At 33.8% G+C, this 18,021-nt stretch overlaps 1 protein-coding gene across 1 annotated transcript in view; it reads right to left on the bottom strand.

Annotated features, from left to right (window-relative positions):
* Window positions 1-3,636: 3,636 nt before the first annotated feature.
* LOC149205337 (uncharacterized) overlaps window positions 3,637-18,021 on the bottom strand; it is a 160,909-nt gene continuing 146,524 nt past the window's right edge. Inside the window, exons 3-5 of the mRNA XM_089395009.1 lie at window positions 4,385-4,456; window positions 4,071-4,247; window positions 3,637-3,908 (exon numbers count right to left, since the gene is read on the bottom strand). Coding sequence (XP_089251135.1) covers window positions 3,699-3,908; window positions 4,071-4,247; window positions 4,385-4,441 — 444 coding nt within the window. The 5' untranslated portion in view covers window positions 4,442-4,456 and the 3' untranslated portion in view covers window positions 3,637-3,698. The remainder of the gene's footprint in view (window positions 3,909-4,070; window positions 4,248-4,384; window positions 4,457-18,021) is intronic.

The following is an 18,021-nucleotide window of genomic DNA, read 5'->3' as shown; positions in this document are numbered from 1 at the left end:
TTTGCATCCATTTATCAAATATAGTGCAAAACTTGACACAAAATTTGCATCAGTTTTGCACCAAATCTTACACCAAGTTTAGCACCAGGTATTGCAATAGGTTTTGCACCAAATTTTATGCCAAGTTTTGTGTCATCCTTTGCACCAGGTTTTGTTCTAGGTTTTGCATCAAGTTTGGCACCTAATTTTGTCTGACATAGTTTTGCATCCTCATTTTCATCCACTTTTTGCACCTACACTTGCATCAACTTTTGCATTGACTTTTGCACCCTTTTTTGCATCATTTTTTGCATCATTTTTTAAATCATTTTTTGGATCCATTTTTGCATCCATTTTTGCATCCCTTTTGCGCCAAGTTTTACATTGAGTTTTGTGTCTAGTTTTGCATATAATTTTGCATCTACTTTTGTTGCATCCACTTTTCCATCTTGTTTTGCATCCATATTTACATCCTCTTTTGCATCTATTATTGTGCCCACTATTGCATCTAATACTTTTGTGCCACAATTGGCGCCTATGTTGGCACCTCCTTTTGCACCCACTTTTGATTATAATTTTGCATCCACGTTTTCATCCTCATTTGCGTCTAGGTTTTCATCAACTTTCACATCTATTTTTGCATCCCTTTTTGTATCGACTTTTGGATCAGGATTTGCATCGGGTTTTGTGTCTCGTTTTGCATCTACTTTTGCATCGACTTCTATTGCATCCACTATTGCACCCATTTTAAAGTCCACTTTTTGCATCCCTTTTTACATCTTCGTTTGCATCATAGTTTCATTCTTTTTTTGCATCTATCATTACATCCACTTTTACATCCACTTTTGTTGTGCCACAATTTGCACCATGTTTTGCACTTACTGTTGTACTCACGTTTGCTTCCAATTTTGCATCCATGTTCACATCCTCTTTTGCATTAAATATTGCATCTCTTTTTGCATCCAATTTTGTGTCAGGTTTATGCATTAGGTTTTGCATCTCGTTTTGTATCTACTTTTGCATCTACTTCCATTGTATCCATTTTTTGCATCCAATTTTGTTTCACCTATTGCATCAATGTTTGCTTCCACTTTTACATCCCTTTTTGCATCTTATTTTGCATATTTTTTTGTCTATTGTTACATCCACTTTTGTTGCGCCATATCTTGCGCCTACCATTGCAACCACATTTGCTTCCACTTTTGCATCCACATTTGCACCCTCTTTTGTGTTCAAGTTTGCATCAAATATTGTGTATGTTTTGCATCCCCTATTGCATCAACTTTCGTTTCATCCATTTTTGCATCTAATTTTGTGTCCATTGTTGCACCCATGTTTGTGTCCATGTTTACATCCCTTTTTTCATCTTATTTTGTATCCATGTTCGTCTCTTTTTTGCATCTAATTTTTTTTCCTTTTCTGTGTCTGTTGTTGCATCCACATATGTTTCACCACAATTTGTGCCAAGTTTTACGCCTACCATTGGACCCATGTTTGCTTCCACTTTTGCATTCATGTTTGCATCCAAGTTTGCATTGACAACTGCATATGCTTTTGCATCCACTTTTGTGTCAAGTTTCCATGTTGTTGTGCATCTACTTATGTTGCATCCACTCTTCATCCAATTTTACTTTTATTGTTGCCACCATTTCTGTGTTCGCTTTTGCATCCCTTTTCCGGCACTCATCATATTTTCTGCATTGATGATATTCCTTATGGAATTGATAATTATGAACAATTGATGACAATGTCAATAATCTTGACAATGACGAAAATGAAGATGATGGCGTTGACATGAATTGTGATTATGATGATAAAGACAATAGTGGTTACAATGACAATGATGATGATGGCAATGATTATGATGATGACGATGCTAATGACCTTGGCGAATCTTCCCAATTTTTAAATGTTGTCATTGTCATAATCATAAGCATTATCTTTGGTGTCATCATCCTTGTCATCATCATCATCATTATCATCATTTTCATCTAGGTCATCATCAAAAACAATAATGGCATGAATGATGATGATGTCCATGATGACGATTACAACAATGATGATAGAAATTACATTAATGATGATGATGGGGATGATAAAAATGACAATGACGATGATAACGGTGGTGGTGATGGTGATCATCGATCATCTCTCAAAAATAGAGTTGTTATTTCTCTTACGTATATCAATGTGTCCTAAACAACCCTTTTCTAGCACTGATCACATTTTCTAGGTTGATGATATTTCTTACAACATCTATAATTATGAACAATTGCAAACAATGTCCATAATGATGATGATGACGATGATGATGATGGAGTTGATGATGAAGGAATGAATGGTGATTATGATGATGGATGATGGTGAGAAAGGGCACACTCCATCCATTGCAAGTCCTAACCTAATACTGCGAGGTTCATCTTTGAATTTTCTTGGCCATTTTTCCTCTATATGTTTCATTGCTTTGGAGTCCGCAGGAATTCGCATGAATCCATATTTACTCTATTATTTGCATGCCAATCCATCACTTGTGCAAGAGATTTACAATGAAGCATCCGTTGTAGTCTAGGAATAATTGGCATGTGTCCTAAAACCTTATTTGGAACTGTAGAACCTTGTACATCCATACGATATCTTTTCTCTTTGCAAACAGGGCATTCTTCATTGTCTTTATATTCATCCCTATATAAGATGCAATCATTTTTACATGCATGATTTTGCTTATATTCAATCCCCAACTTGACTAACAATTGACGCGCTTCTCTACAAGTTGATGGCAACACATTATCTTCAAGGAGTATTTTATCCTTTAGAGCCATGTAAGTTTTTTTTTCAAACCCACATGTTAGAAATGTCATTTATAACATTGTTTATATACCATAATGTAAAATCCACCTCAAATTAAATTAAATGAAGTTAGTAGTTATATTCTAATTGAGGACACAAATTGACAGTGCAAAACTAGAAAAATAATTCAAATTAATTTAGTAAGGTAGTGAAGCTCTTATCCGACCAACCAAATAATGACTTGATTTCCAATAATATTAATGTTCATGAAAGCTTGGATGTTCTACTTGCACTTGATTTGAACACCACTGTCTTTGCTGCTTGCTTAATTGATTCGTTGATGTTGATATCATCATAATTATGTTGGTGGTAATTTCCCTCTATATCAACATCATCATTATTATGCATAGGATCATCACCCTCATCATTGTTTCCATCCCCAAAGAAACTTGTGAGAATTTCATTCAATCCTTCTTCATGCATTACATTTCCATCAACATCTCTACTCTGAGCAGTGGATGGCATGTCATCAGTGTATGCTACTTTCATCAATTCCTCAAATTTTTCACGTGGTAGTGCTCTCTTCAATGCTTCTCTTCTTCTCCTAGTATGGTTTAAAGGATGAATTGGATCATCTTGTTGAATTCTTAATGGTCTAGTTGGATCTTGATCATTAGTAGGTGTATCATCAACATCGTTTACCTATAATTAAATGCAACCATTATTTAATGTTAGATAGCAATTACTATATAGAACATGGATCCATTTCGAAGATATACGCAATAAATTACTCGACAAACAATATTATACATATATACAATAAATTAAAAATATTATTTTTGAACACATTATTTTAAAAACAAGCCACATCAATTTCATATTCTTAGATTTTCTACTTAGGAACATCCAAAAATAACAATTGTCTCAAAGTATTAATCCATGCATGTAGTATCATCATGACCAACCTCTTGTTCATTGTGTTGATTTTCCATTGCATTTACAAAATCCATTGTCATATCCTCTTCCACCCATTTCTTTTTGCGTGATTTAATTTTACAGCGTAGGCCACGTCCATATGCAGGTATTTGTATTGGTCTATCAAAATGATTAAACTCCTCATTTGTTCTGATTCCATTGCCAACCTAAAATAATTGATACATGCATTATTTTTTCCAAGGTTAGAGATTAGACTATATAATGTACTTATATTGTCCATTAATTTATAGCTGAACTTATTTATAACACCCACAAAGTATAACAATTGTATCAAAGTATTCATTCCATGTATTATCATCATGACTAACCTCGAGTTCGTTGCCACCAATTTCTATTGTATTTGCAGACTCAATTGTCATATCTTCTTCCACCCACCTTCTCATGTGATGTGCTTTAACAGTATGGGGTCCACCCTTGTGTACATATTTTGGTTGTTTTACAGTAAAAGGGTTCAACTTTGTATTTTTTGCAAACACATTTTCCACCTAAAATAATCAACGACATGCATTTTTTTTTCAAGTTTGAATAATAAACTATATAAATTACTAGGTTTAGGAAAACAAGGATCAGAAACTAAATTTCATTTGATTATATTTCATAAATTAATGTCATATTTAAGTACCTGATGCCCTAAATCATGTTGTGTGTCTTCATAGGAAATAAATTCATTTGATTCCATGGACTCTCCTAGTACCTGCAATACACAACGCTGATAACAATTTTTATTAAAGTCATCTATGGAATTGTTATAGTCTTATTTCTTATTCCATTATTTTAACCATTCTAATTTTCATGTTAGCTATTTGCATTTTTAGTTATGAAATTCTCCACCATTGTTGTGACACTCTTATGATAATGATTGAACCCAAGTTGAAGTCTTAATTTTTCATGCAGATCTACACTTCTGATTATTAGGGCCATATCTATTGAATTTTGGATACTAGTTTTTAACGTGGATATCAAGTTGCTTTTCTAGTTTGAATGTACATTAGGAACATAGCAGTACTAGACTCTCATGAAATTGTTTGAATCCTATGGTGATTTCCATATTTACCGAACATTAGATGTTGAACATATTATACTACCATGTCATACATGTGAAGCATATTTAATATATGTTAGATGATCTAAATTACACCTTTGCGTTAATATTAATACACAAATGATATTTTTTTCTTTCTGGAAAAAAAACACTATGGCATTCCAACCTAAGTCAATAATGACTAAAATAATTATTGCATAAATCAATAAATCCTAAAATGATGCCTAAGTGATATGTTCCTCCCAAAGAGACAGGAGTAAAGTATAAACGATACACCTATGGGCACTACAATGTAAACATCACATGTTCAAATGTTTACAGGGGTAGAGGCTCTATGCACATTGTGCATGAGGGAAGGTGTTTGATATCTTATAGTTGGTTTCCCTTCATCACCAAAGTGGATTAGGTTATGAGTGGATTGACAAAGCAACCCTTATTTGTTCCTTTTAGTTTTTGGGAAATCTCAAGTTCAACTAGTCCTAATAGATGGTTTCAAAGATGTTTGCTAGGGTTTTTCAACAAGGTCACTAGATCCCAATGCAACATAGAGACTTCAGATTTGTTAAAAAGTAAAACCCCCACATAGCACCGAATAGATCATTAATGACTACTTAGAGAACTTAGACTAAATCAATCATGGAAGTAAAACCTACAACCAAATTAATCATGAAAGTAAAAAATACAATTGAAAAAAAAACATACACTTGGTAATATACTAGAATTCATCCTCACCCAATCCAAAGTTGATGAATAATATGTTAAATATTTAAGTTGAGTGGACAATTTATAGCAAAATGGCCCAGCTCATGACAATGAAAGCATTTCACTTTCATCGTGTCTTTCTTCTTACGTCCATGGAAAAAATCCGATTTGGAATGGGAAGCTTTCCCTTCCCCTTCTTCGCCTTAATCACTAAGGCACCATTCTCTTCATCATCAGTATTTGATGAAGAGCCATCCCTGGTGTTCCTCCTGATCTCCCCCTGTGTCAAATCCGATCACAGTTGTTCCCAATATGGCAGCTTCTCCTGACCATTGACAGAGTCCTGATAACTATGCCAACACTTTGGTAGTCCCAAAAGAGCAAGACTCACCATAGCATCCTTGGTAACCGTGATTCCAACGCTTCCAAGTTCATCGTGACATTGAGTGAACATGGTCAAGTATTTTGGAATAGTCTTGCCTTTCTCCATTTTGATTTTTCTCAGTTTGTCCTTCAATGTCAATTTCCTTTAGTCACTGTTGTTATGGTACAAGTCTGTCAATGTTGTCCACATAGCATATGGAGGTTCCTTACCATGGAGAGTTGACACAGTGCGGTCTTGAACTCCCTCAAGGATTGTCCACCTCGCCTTCGCCACACACTTCTTCCATTCAGCCATATTCTATGCATCCGATGTTGTTGGCTTAGGAATGTCTTGATCAATGAATTCCTTTAAGCTATTATCCTCCAGAACAACCTCCATTATGTCCCTCCAGGCTACATAATTTGAGCTTCCTTCCAAGGCATACTCATGACACAAACTGTAGAATGCCATTTGTCGATCCTGAAGTATGTATTGAAAATTCGAATTTCACCAATAACCCAAAACTCAAAACTTTTAAATCTCCTCTAGTATATTTAATTCAACTTCGATACCATGTAGAATTTCATGTAGATTCATAAGCTCATGCAATTTACTAAACCACAAGACAAGAATCTACTTCTAATTTCAACCAGCGGAACCCCATAGATCGATGAAAACAATATGACTGATATTTACAGCTCAGTAAATCATACAACTGATAGTACAATGTCCCCGCACTCTAGTCTCAACTGGGTCTTTCTCTGAATTGACATGCATGATTCTCATGATTCTCATGAATTGACTAGTGCACCAACTGACTGTTAGTCCTCTATTAGTTCCACAAATAGTTAGAACTAATTTAACTGACCATAACTCAGTAAACTGAGTTAATCTAATTACAACTCAAATAAACTCATCTTGGACCCCTAAAATTTAGGGAGAACATATACATGACTATAGAAAGACTTCCAACTCGAAATTCCTAAGCTAATTAAGTTAATTACACTTAATTAACTATTTACAAGTTGCTATGATAATAGAATTTGATTTTAATTCACAGTTTAATTCAATGACAAATTAAACTGGAATTTCTTGTTGCCATTTCTCAACATGGCACAAGAAACAATGTTTTGTGATGATAAGTGATTGTCTTCCAAGTGATCGAGTTGATTGATATATATACATATCCAAGAGGGTCGAATAACTTCCTCTCATGCTGACTTGTTCAAGGAGGGTTGACTTGGTCTTGTGTTAATTCTTTGACTCAAAATAAAATTTCTTTTCTTTTTTCTTTCAAAAGTCCAAATGGGACTTGACTCAAATACATTTCTATTGACTCAAAATAATTTCTTTTTGACTCTATAAGCATGAAGAACATGCTTTGACCAAAATGAAATAATAATAATGAATATAATAATAAATATCAATGATAAAAATTACATTTTATTGCATTATGAAGACCGACACTAGTTACATTTTTCAACACTCCCTCTAAACTAAGGAGATATTCATAATGACACAACAAAGTACTCTCAAGTTGAAATATTCATATAAGAAAGGATCTGGCTTGATAAGCATCAATGATGATTTACATCATCATAGCCAGCATTGTCAAAATAGCAAGGCCTTGACTAACAAGTTCTATCTCTCCATTAGATCATAGCATAATGTTGGGAGGCATAAATTTGGATACCACTGCCTCTCTAGGCACTTACCCCACCAGGTTGTTCACCGGGTATGTCCTCACATTACCTTTCCTAATCCACTATTATAATACTTGACACTAAGAAATGTCGATCCTCATGAGTATTCTTATCTTGGATTAATGTACTTGGCTTATGGTGGTTATTCTTAGTCAAAGTACAAACTCTCAAAGAATATCGGTCCCAAATGTTTATCCAATTCACCATTCTCCCTACTGGTGTCTTTACTAGGCTTACAACTGTTAGTCCTGGCCATAGTACATGACACATGGATAATATGGTGTCCACCCTCACTCCCTCTCAACCAGGGAGGAGACATCCACAAGCATAAGCTTTTCTCAAGAATACCCATCCTTTTCATAGAAAATAACATCATTAATTCATTTTTATCACATGACACCTTTATGATTAAGCATTCATAGATTTGTGGCAAAATATTTTCCCTTTTTCCATTTGTGATGAAAGAAAAGCAAAAAGTGAAAGCCAAAATCATTAAATATACACTAGAATGATGTATCTAAGTCTAAACTCTAAGGTTGAAGACGAAATTCATGTAAATTTTATATCTATGAGTTGTGCCAAACTTATGAAAACCTCATTCCCTAAGTCCTATATATAAGAAAAAGAAAAAGAAAGTAAAATAAGGCCCAATGAATGGTAACTCATGTATTCACTCCCTCTTTGACAAACATATGAATATATACACTCCTAGTCACACTTGATCACATGCTTGTGATGGTTAAATCGTGAAGTCCTATTTTTTCCTTTGATTTTCACTTCATCATTTAAGCACCTAATTAAGGATGTAGGGAATGTTTGTTGCCTAAGGGTTTCATGTCTACACTTGGTTTACTTATGTCACACTACGGTCAATTTATGTGATGGAGTGAAATACTTAAGTTTGTGGAGTTATTAGAACAGTGTATTAAGTTAGTCACCACACACACATGTATTACATATCATGTTATCCACATGTGTGCGTTGGAGACTCATTGCTTTAGCTCTTTAATGGAAACTATTTTAGGGATTTGATGGTATAACTTACAAAATCTCTTGGTAAATATTATGATTCGTCCTTTATTTTCCTCGAGAGACTTGATAATATTGAAGTCACTCCCAATAATCCATGGATATGGGGAGTATAAATTATTTGTGCTAGCAATAGAATTGAGAAATAGAGGTTTTCCATTTGTGATATTGGAGTCATAGACATTGGATACATGTCAGTAGCCTTCGATGTCAATTAACTAAAATTGTATTATCATAATGTGAAAAGAGGTAAACATATTAATAACCTTGATGTCCTGATCATTCCAAATAATAGCCATTCCACCCAAGTATCACTAAGCATCAATCACTACTACTTGGAAATTCCTCCCCCATTTGCTAATTATGTGAGGTAGAAACTCACTTAATATTTTTGTTTCTTGTATCAACATTATTGATGGGTGCTCTACATACCATTTTCCTTTTAGGAATCTTTGTTTTCATTTATTATTGAGTCCCCTCATGTTCCATGAGGCTATTTTCATGGAGAATTTACACACAAAGAAAGTATAATGTGACTAAAAATAACATGTTTCAAGATTTAAGTTCTTGGACAATACCACTTCGTGACTCCTATATTTCCTTAACCCAAGACCGAATGGTGAACTTGATGGCCTTAAGGGAAATTGACCAATGAAAATCTCAAAAAGAGTTGATTTTTGACTTTATCACATACAAGTTAGTATATTAAAAAAAATATCCATAACAATTTCATCAAGAAATGAATCATTACATTAAAAGACAATCTATAAACCTTTTGGCAACTTTTTGCTAAACCATGCTCAAAACCAACATATTTAATATTAATATTTAACAATAATATGGACAATAACATTTTTTCATAAATTGAATAACATGTTATCAAGCCTAAGAAATGTCACTAAAAAGCATGCAACTAATGGGAGTGACCACTCAAGGCCACCATAAGGCAATTAATCTATTAAGACCAAGATTAATGAGAACAAAGATGTTCAAAGGACAATGGCAAAATCATTTTAACTTTCTTGTTTTATTAGGTGAAAATTGAACATCTCAAGATAAAATGAAGAGCATAATGAATTTTATTGCATTAAGAAAACCCAAGCACATTCTATAACTTAGCAAGGAAAAGCTATATAATACCCATCTCAACGACACAACACATGGCATTAAGTTATTTTTTATATATTATTTAAACTTTTATCATAAAATCACAAACTAGCATGAATGGAATATTTAAAATCCATTTTTATAAAAACTAAATATATTTTTTTAGAAAATAAAAAAATACTAAAACTAAACATATATTAAAAAAAACTAAATCATAAGCAAATAATTATTTTTTTAATTAAAAATATTTTTTTAGAATTCTTTTGCACACATCCCTCTATTCCAAAAAGTGGATAATAATAGAAATAAAAATGGAACAAAAATGGATTTTTATAAAAACTAAATATATTTTTTTAGAAAATAAAAAAATACTAAAACTAAACATATATTTAAAAAAAAAAACTAAATCATAAGAAAATAATTATTTTTTTAATTAAAAATATTTTTTTAGAATTCTTTTGCACACGTCCCTCTATTCCAAAAAGCGGATAATAATAGAAATAAATATGGAACAAAAATCTTCCTTTTTCTTGGTAAGGGTTTCCCACCATTCATTCCACTCACAGACATGCATTTTCACATTATGGAAGGGAGAGGAATTATGCATTTTCACATTATGTAAGGGAAAGGAATTTTCCACTTGGACTGGACACTGCAAGATCCAAACAAACCACTTTGATTCAACACATGCAGGTCTAGGTTTGGGTTTGGGTTTGGCCAACCCAATGAAATCCTAAAACATCAATTCCAAGTGCAATCAGCAGAAACTTTTCGAATTCACAGAACTTCTCCCACGCGATTTTTTTCTTGGATTCATATTTTGAAGCATTTTTGGATTTTTCTCTAGATGATCTTTCCATATTTCATGCTAAATGTGAGTATTCATCTAGCTCTTTCTTATACATTTTTTTTAATTGTATTAAATTTAAAGCATTTCGATTTCTTCTCTTTTGACAATGCATGCAAATCAAGTTATCTCTTAGCTTTTATTTTTTTGGATGGTACAAGCTCTCATAACAATAAAATCTTAGGATTATTATTTGGTAGATGGAGAAGACATAGCTATATATCATATGTCTAAGAGCTTAGGTTGTTGATTCCTCAACGATGCTATTGAAGAAGCCATTCAATTGTAGCTCAATAGGGGCAGTCCTTATTTTATTTTCTTTGACATCTCTTCCAGCAATGATGTTTGTGGTAAACAAAACAATCAGGTTTCACTCGAGGGCTCATTCTCTGAATTTCGCTATCTTATCCTTGAACCTTGTGATACTACTCTTACACAAAAAGATAGTTGAAATGCAAGCATAATAAACCATTGAATCATGGTCTTTTTAGTGAGGACATTAATGGAGCCAATGACAATTATTTAGATGAAGAAAAATTATAAAAAATTGAAGAATATGATTGTCCTGTCAACTCTCTAGAATGGAAAACCCTTAACTTACAGTTTGGACAAAGAAAGGTAAAGTTTTCTTTGTGGACTTCAATGATTGTCCTACTTTTTATAACCATTTTTTATAACCACCATGATGCCACCATTGATAAAATATGGATGGGTAAGGAAACATTTATTGTTGTTTGCAATCAGTTTCTACATCTAGAATGGATACATATCATCTAATTGTAATAAATATTTATTAGCAATTGGGCCACTAGTAAACATGTCTCCTTAATCATTTTCCCTAGAATCAGTCATGTGATCAATTGAGAATTTATTGAGACTTTTCCATTTGAAATAAGTAATTGTGATGGAAGTTACAGAAGCTTTGGAACTGTAGTCTCCTAAAGATCAACTTGAGGGACATCGAGTGTATTAGGTATGATGTGTGTTTGCATCCAAAACATGGAGGAAGCAAATGAACACGGAAGAAAAGTAGTGTGCAAAAATTACATACACAATTCATGGCTTGTACTTGTCCTTGTGAAAAGACACATAACCATCTATAATTCACCAACATGGAAACTCTGTGGAAACTAAACTCTGATCTCTGTTCTTATTCTTGTACAGAGATGTTGATCTTCAAAATGGCTACAAAGCCTCTATCTTCAGCATAGCTTGCACATATCAACCAACTAAAACAACATAGCTTGCACACATCAACCAACTAAAACACAATAGTAATCAGACTGATAAAAGAAACCAAAGCTCTGTAACAATCTGTCACTGAGGACTCTGTTTTCTGTGCAACTCCTCTGCATGTGGATATCCAACTGAATTGAATCACTCCAAATGCAAAAAATTGAGACACATCATGATTCACTGTGTGTTCAATTCTTATTGTATAGTGCTTGGTTTCAAACCCAAGGCAAATACACGACATAGCTACTATCATTGGTGGTTAAACCCAATACTCGCAATACTCATCTATGTAATTTCTTCTGCTCACTCCATGTGGCACTCCAGATTCAATTATTGAGTTGTTACATAAACCAATCCCTCACCTCATCAGTCCACCAACAAAACTCTGAATCAATATTGCTATAGATTCAACTAGTGCATTGGATTGATGGTTTGTTCAAATCTTCAATGCACTCAACATAAGATGTATCACATGCCAACTCTTTATAGCCTCAACAGCTCATAAAAATAAGAAACCAATCTAGCATTGATATGTTAAACCATCACCTGGAATTATGCATTTCCCTTGCAATGAGTAAGAACGGGAATGATGTGGTTGTAAGACAGGGTTCCCAAACATGATATGTTCTCATTTATAATTCAACTCAGCAATAATAAAAGACAACAATGCTTCCAACAATGCTTTACGTTGGCTATTGTTATCACTCTATAGTTTAGACTGGGTTGTGTCAGTCAATCTCCAGAACCATTTCAAACCACTTTAGGGTTGGGAGCTAACCCTACCAATCCAGAGAGAGAAATCCAAAGAGGGCTCTCTCGGTCAAATATTTAGGTGCAATGGCTAGATCTTCAGTAAGGGAAAATTGAAAGGGATTTGGTTGGGTAAGGGAGGTAATCCAAGGGAAAATTGAAAGGGATTTGGTTGGGCAAGGGAGGAAATCCATTGGGTATGGAGTCAGATTTGAGTCAAAATCTGGATTATAAGTGGTTGGTAGAATTGTCCTGGAAGTAGAGGCGAGATAGATGATGTGTAAAGTCCATAAGATCGCTGAAGTAATGGGGAAGAAGAAGAATTAAAAAATCGTCTTCCCTGAAGCATCTATCTAGGATGAATTTCAAATAAGATTTAGAAGAAAAACAAAAGTATTTAGAACACCCCTGACGATGGATTATGAATTTCCTTCATTTAATTTAAGGGCTGAAGAGTCAAGCTTCATATGTTAAACAATGAAAGGAAAGTATACACAAAAGGGAAAAATAGACTTCGAACACACCATCACACGAATCTCTGGTAGGATGCAATCCTGTACTTCTGCACTTAATATTGTATTAATGCTCAGAAAAATAAATATGCCCAGGGGACTCTCCCAGGGACCGAACCCCTTATTCATTTTTCAAATCAATATATATACAAAAGGCTGCCAGAGCTAATCTTAACTAACTATTACAAATTTCTAGGGATAAAATAAAAATAGTTTTAATTTTGTTGCAGAATATTTGGAATTTTGGTACTAAGTAATGGCCTTCAAATCTGGAATATGTGGCCAAAATAAGCTTTGCTACCTTTCAATCATGTTCTCGAGATGATAGTAAATCTTTGACCAACTATCTAAGAATGTGGGATATTCTCTATCATTATTATCACCATATGGCACTATCTGAGCTTGGAAATTTGATTGCCACATATTCTAGAAATGATCTTCGACCTAATGATTTCAAAACCTGGAAATGCTCAATACCTTTGTTGTAAAAAATGGAAGCAGTTAACTATTTTTAGTTACCCAGAAATCCTGGACTAGATTGCTTAAATAATAGCTAAGTATCTGGAAGTGATATTTATGGTGATCCTCTGTTTTAATATTCTGGAACAGGTTCTTGAATGCAGGATTCTTTAGCTCGATGATAAGTGTCTTCAATTTGGAAACGATCTATTTAACGGCTAACCCCTTGCCACCTGGAAAATGTATCATCTTCTTTCACACTTGGTATAATTTCCCCTTGATATCTTCTCAAAGTTTGACACTTGTACAACTTTCTGATCTCTTCGAGTGATACTCTTCCCATGTTGTCTGAATGTTGGGCTCTACTAAAACGGTCCATCGACAAAAACTGGGACTATATATTGCAGAGAAACCACGAAATCAGCCAGAATCATTGACAATTTCGAGAGAATTCTCATGAGTCAATTAATTAATGCCCTCCTTCACAAAACCCATGTCGTGGATTTGGCAAATTCGATTCCATTCACCCAGAAATCACAGCCGAAGTTGACCCTCTGGAAACCTGTGTGAATCTGTTCTTCAGGGTTTATCTTTGTGTAATCGATCCACCAGCCAGATGTCCCTTATACGCCTACATATGGTTCGCTCGACACCTGTGCATTTGTTATCATGGCATATCTATCCAATTTTGATCTGATCTGCAAGTGTAAATTTAGATGACAGGTAACAAGATTGAAACACCTGCATGCTATTTTTGTGCACACAAACATGGGTTTTATCCCACATTGGTGGGATGAACATGTTTTATGGTTTTAATATACACCATGTATTCCCTATTTAAATGACGTGTTGAGCATTATATTCCTCTTCCGAGCTTGGTTTGGCACTAAGAGTGTTTGATTGTAACTCTAACTTGGCATGTGAAATGTAGGTTTTTTTAGTGGTGACTCTAAAAATCTGGTGGTTTCTTTTTTCAGTGGCGACTCTAAATCTAAATGTGAAATGGTTGTTTTTTTTTCAAGTGACTTTAAAAGTGGTTTTTTTCAGGGTTACATGAATTGTTACATCCCCAGATCTCTGAAATTGATTAATACGACTGAACCAATGGTGATATGGCCGAGTAAGTAAAATGAATACTGGTTCAAGTGAAAGTTTTGGAAATGATATGCTGAGAATGCCCCCTAGGCACATGCTCCAGCAGGCAGTAGGAATGGATTCAACGAACTAGTGGCATGCAGAAAGCGTTAAACGGGACTCATCTCTGAGAGGAATAGTGAACATGGATTCTAAAGGGAAAAAAGGCTCTTAAATAGGAAAACTTTGTGCAATCAAAGGTGGTTAGGACATGCTCACAAAACAGTACTATGAATGCGAGAGAGGTATTAAATTTATTCAGTCTATTTGGACTTGAAAGAAATATCTAATCTATGAAAACTATGGATCCTTGTAAGAAGTTCAATTTGTCAGTATTGTGCGTCCTTTTATCTCAATTGAAAATACTTCATGCTTAGATTGTTGATATCATATGCTTGATTTGTTTGTAGCCCTTTTGTAGTAAGTAATTGTTTCTTTTGCAGGATGTTTTGAATTCAAATTTACAAACGAATTTAAGAGAAAAACTGGGAGGAGGAGATCCTAAAGGCTTTTCTATAGGTTATGCTTCTGCAAACTCATCTATATTTGACAGTGCCACAAACATGTCTAAGTGTCTTGTTCAAACAAACCAACATCTTTATCAAGGTAAGGTTTTGGTTCAAGTTTTTTTATTAAGTAATTTATCTATTTGTTGGTCCACCAACTTTTACTAGTTTTTTATATTATAATATACTGAGATGTTCAATTTATGCTTATAAATTGTTCCTGTCAAGCCAAAACGTTCTTAACCTTCTAAGCAAGTCAGATAATCCAAAAGAAAGTGACGCATTAAAGCGCACTATATTATGAACTCCAATGTAGCTAGCTATAGTTTTCCACAACATGCAACAAGCTACCCCTAGTCTTATCTCACCATACTCTGCTAGAAGAGATTCTATTGGCCTTCAATTGGTGGCTCAACTTTCATGGCACGCTAGTAAGCAAGAAATTTTTCCCTAAAGCTGTGGATCCATAAGGAAATCCTTCATCAATTAATCAATGCAGCTAGCTATAGTTTCCCACAACATGCAACAGGCTACCCCTAGTCTTATCTCACCATACCCTTGCTAGGAGATTCTATTGGCTTTCAACTAGTGGCTCAAATTTCATGGAATGCTAGTAAGCAAGCAAGTTTTCCCTAAAGTTGTGGATCCATAAGGCAATCCTTCATTAATTAATCAATTTTAAATAATTATTTTTTAACAATTTATTCAACACATTAGCAAACCATGTTTCTCCACACATTATTGTAATAATATTACAAGAAAAAAGTCAAAGTGAGAGATTCCATTACTCTCCAAGAGTGTTGAGGTTTGATATAAATCATTGATCATTTTACAAACCATAGATGTAGTACTATTTCTGCAAGACTAGATATCAATTATATTTCATCTGATAAAGAAACAATAAGTGACTTACAAACCGCAAATAAATAAGTACTTCCTGTAATTTATGGAAATTGTCAGCCAAACATAAATGGGAATTACAGTATGCTTGGTTTTCTATCATTCAGTGCATCACCTTTTTGCAGAACAAAGGGTTGGCCTTCAATAGGTTTAGCATTGTATCGATAAATTCCCCATCCTCTCTTGGATCAAGAAAAAAATCAAAAAAATGTCATTAACATCAAACACCAATAATGAAGAACATTGTGTTGAGACATCTTGTGTGATGGCAACTCCCGAGACCGCAAATTCTTGTTCATCCTCAGCGTATGCATCATCTATTGGTAGTTTAGGTACCAAGATAGAGTATGACCCTGTTTCAGGGGAGATAAGAAGGACAGATGCAGGAAAACAATTCTTAAATAGGCTAAAGGACTCATACCTTCAATGATTTAGAGATCATCTTCACCTCACATTCTCCAAGATTTCACTTCACCTAAAAAAGATGGTGGTACAGGACATAGAGAATGAATTTGGTACTGGTTGGTTGGTTAAGAAGATAAAATTGCAAATGTCGCTCAACTGTAAGAGGTTTCGTTGCAACCAAACAAGAAAAATTTTAAAAAATGCCTCAAGATCAAAGACTGAAACAAAGACCATTTGACATACCTTTTAAAGTATGGAAAGAACTTGTAAAATCTTATGAGAAGTTGGATCCACAAAGAAAGGCCGACGATGAAAGCATTCAGGTATTGAATTTTTCATTAAACGTTATTTAGAATGTATTAATACTTATAAGTATCTTAGACGTGTATTTGTGTGAAAATAAATTGAATTAGTTTATGTTTAAGGACAAGGCATCCAAGGTGAGGTTAACCAAGACAAAAGTCAATCATCGTAGTGGCCAGAAAGGTTTAAAAGCACTGATAACAACCTTTGTAAGTATATTAAACATGTGATTTTTTTAATAAAATTTGTACTAGAAGAAGTCATTGTTATCTAATTTCTCCCTATTTACTGACTGACATGAACTAAAATATGGAAGACCTCCAAATCATTTGGAAAAGGAGGTTCTACAGCAAAAGAGATGGGTTGAATTTGTTGTTTGGATGGACTCTATGGTATGTAATCTTAGTTGGATTTCCAATATACTTTTGAACCGTATTTTCATTTTAATTTTTAGTACTATTAGATATTATATCTTACCTCATTTTATGGTTAGCATTGTATAACAAAAACATGCGTTGTGTTATGTAATTAATACTAACATGTAATATTGATTTTTTTTGCCAGAATGCTATAGGTAATGATTGCCAAGACGATGATCACAATGATGATCCAAACTATGCTCAACATATATCAGGAGATGATGAGGATGGGGATGATGGTGGTGAAGGAGGAGATGACGATGATAGTTGTGGTGTTGGTGATGAAGTGGATGAGACTAATGAGGATGGTCAAGATGATCATGAGGATGATCTTGGTGGTGGTAGCTAGGCATGCACATGCATTGTTTTTGATGAAGAAATTATTGCGTAGAATGACATTGTTATGTTTAGATGGGTGTTGTGAATTTACCTTATACCAATGAAACATTTTGATTTGGTAATCATATGATGAGTTTGATTTGATTAAAGATGATGATGATATTATCATTATTATACTTTTATTTGATTTATATATTGGAAAGTATCATCATTATTTTGATAGAGAATTATAATGTATGGTGATATTACCATCTTTGGATGTATGTTGTTAATTTATCGTAGAATAATGATATTCATTAAATATTTTGATCTGTTAATCATATTTTAATTTTAGTTGTTTTGATTAAAAATAATATTGATCTTATTAGTATTATGTTGCTATTTTATACATATGTGTTGAAAATTGTCAATGAATCATTGTATATGATAAAATTGTTATTTTTTTGGATGGATGTGTCAATTTCCCTTAAATTTCTTTACAAATGATTTTGAATTGTGATAT

This window comes from Pinus tabuliformis, chromosome 1_2, assembly GCF_031772625.1.
Source record: "Pinus tabuliformis cultivar Carrire ecotype Pingquan chromosome 1_2, CPIR1, whole genome shotgun sequence".
In the NCBI taxonomy this organism is placed as follows: domain Eukaryota; kingdom Viridiplantae; phylum Streptophyta; class Pinopsida; order Pinales; family Pinaceae; genus Pinus; species Pinus tabuliformis.
The sequence above is the reverse complement of the archived record's forward strand: the minus strand, read 5'-3'. Positions and strand labels throughout refer to the sequence as shown.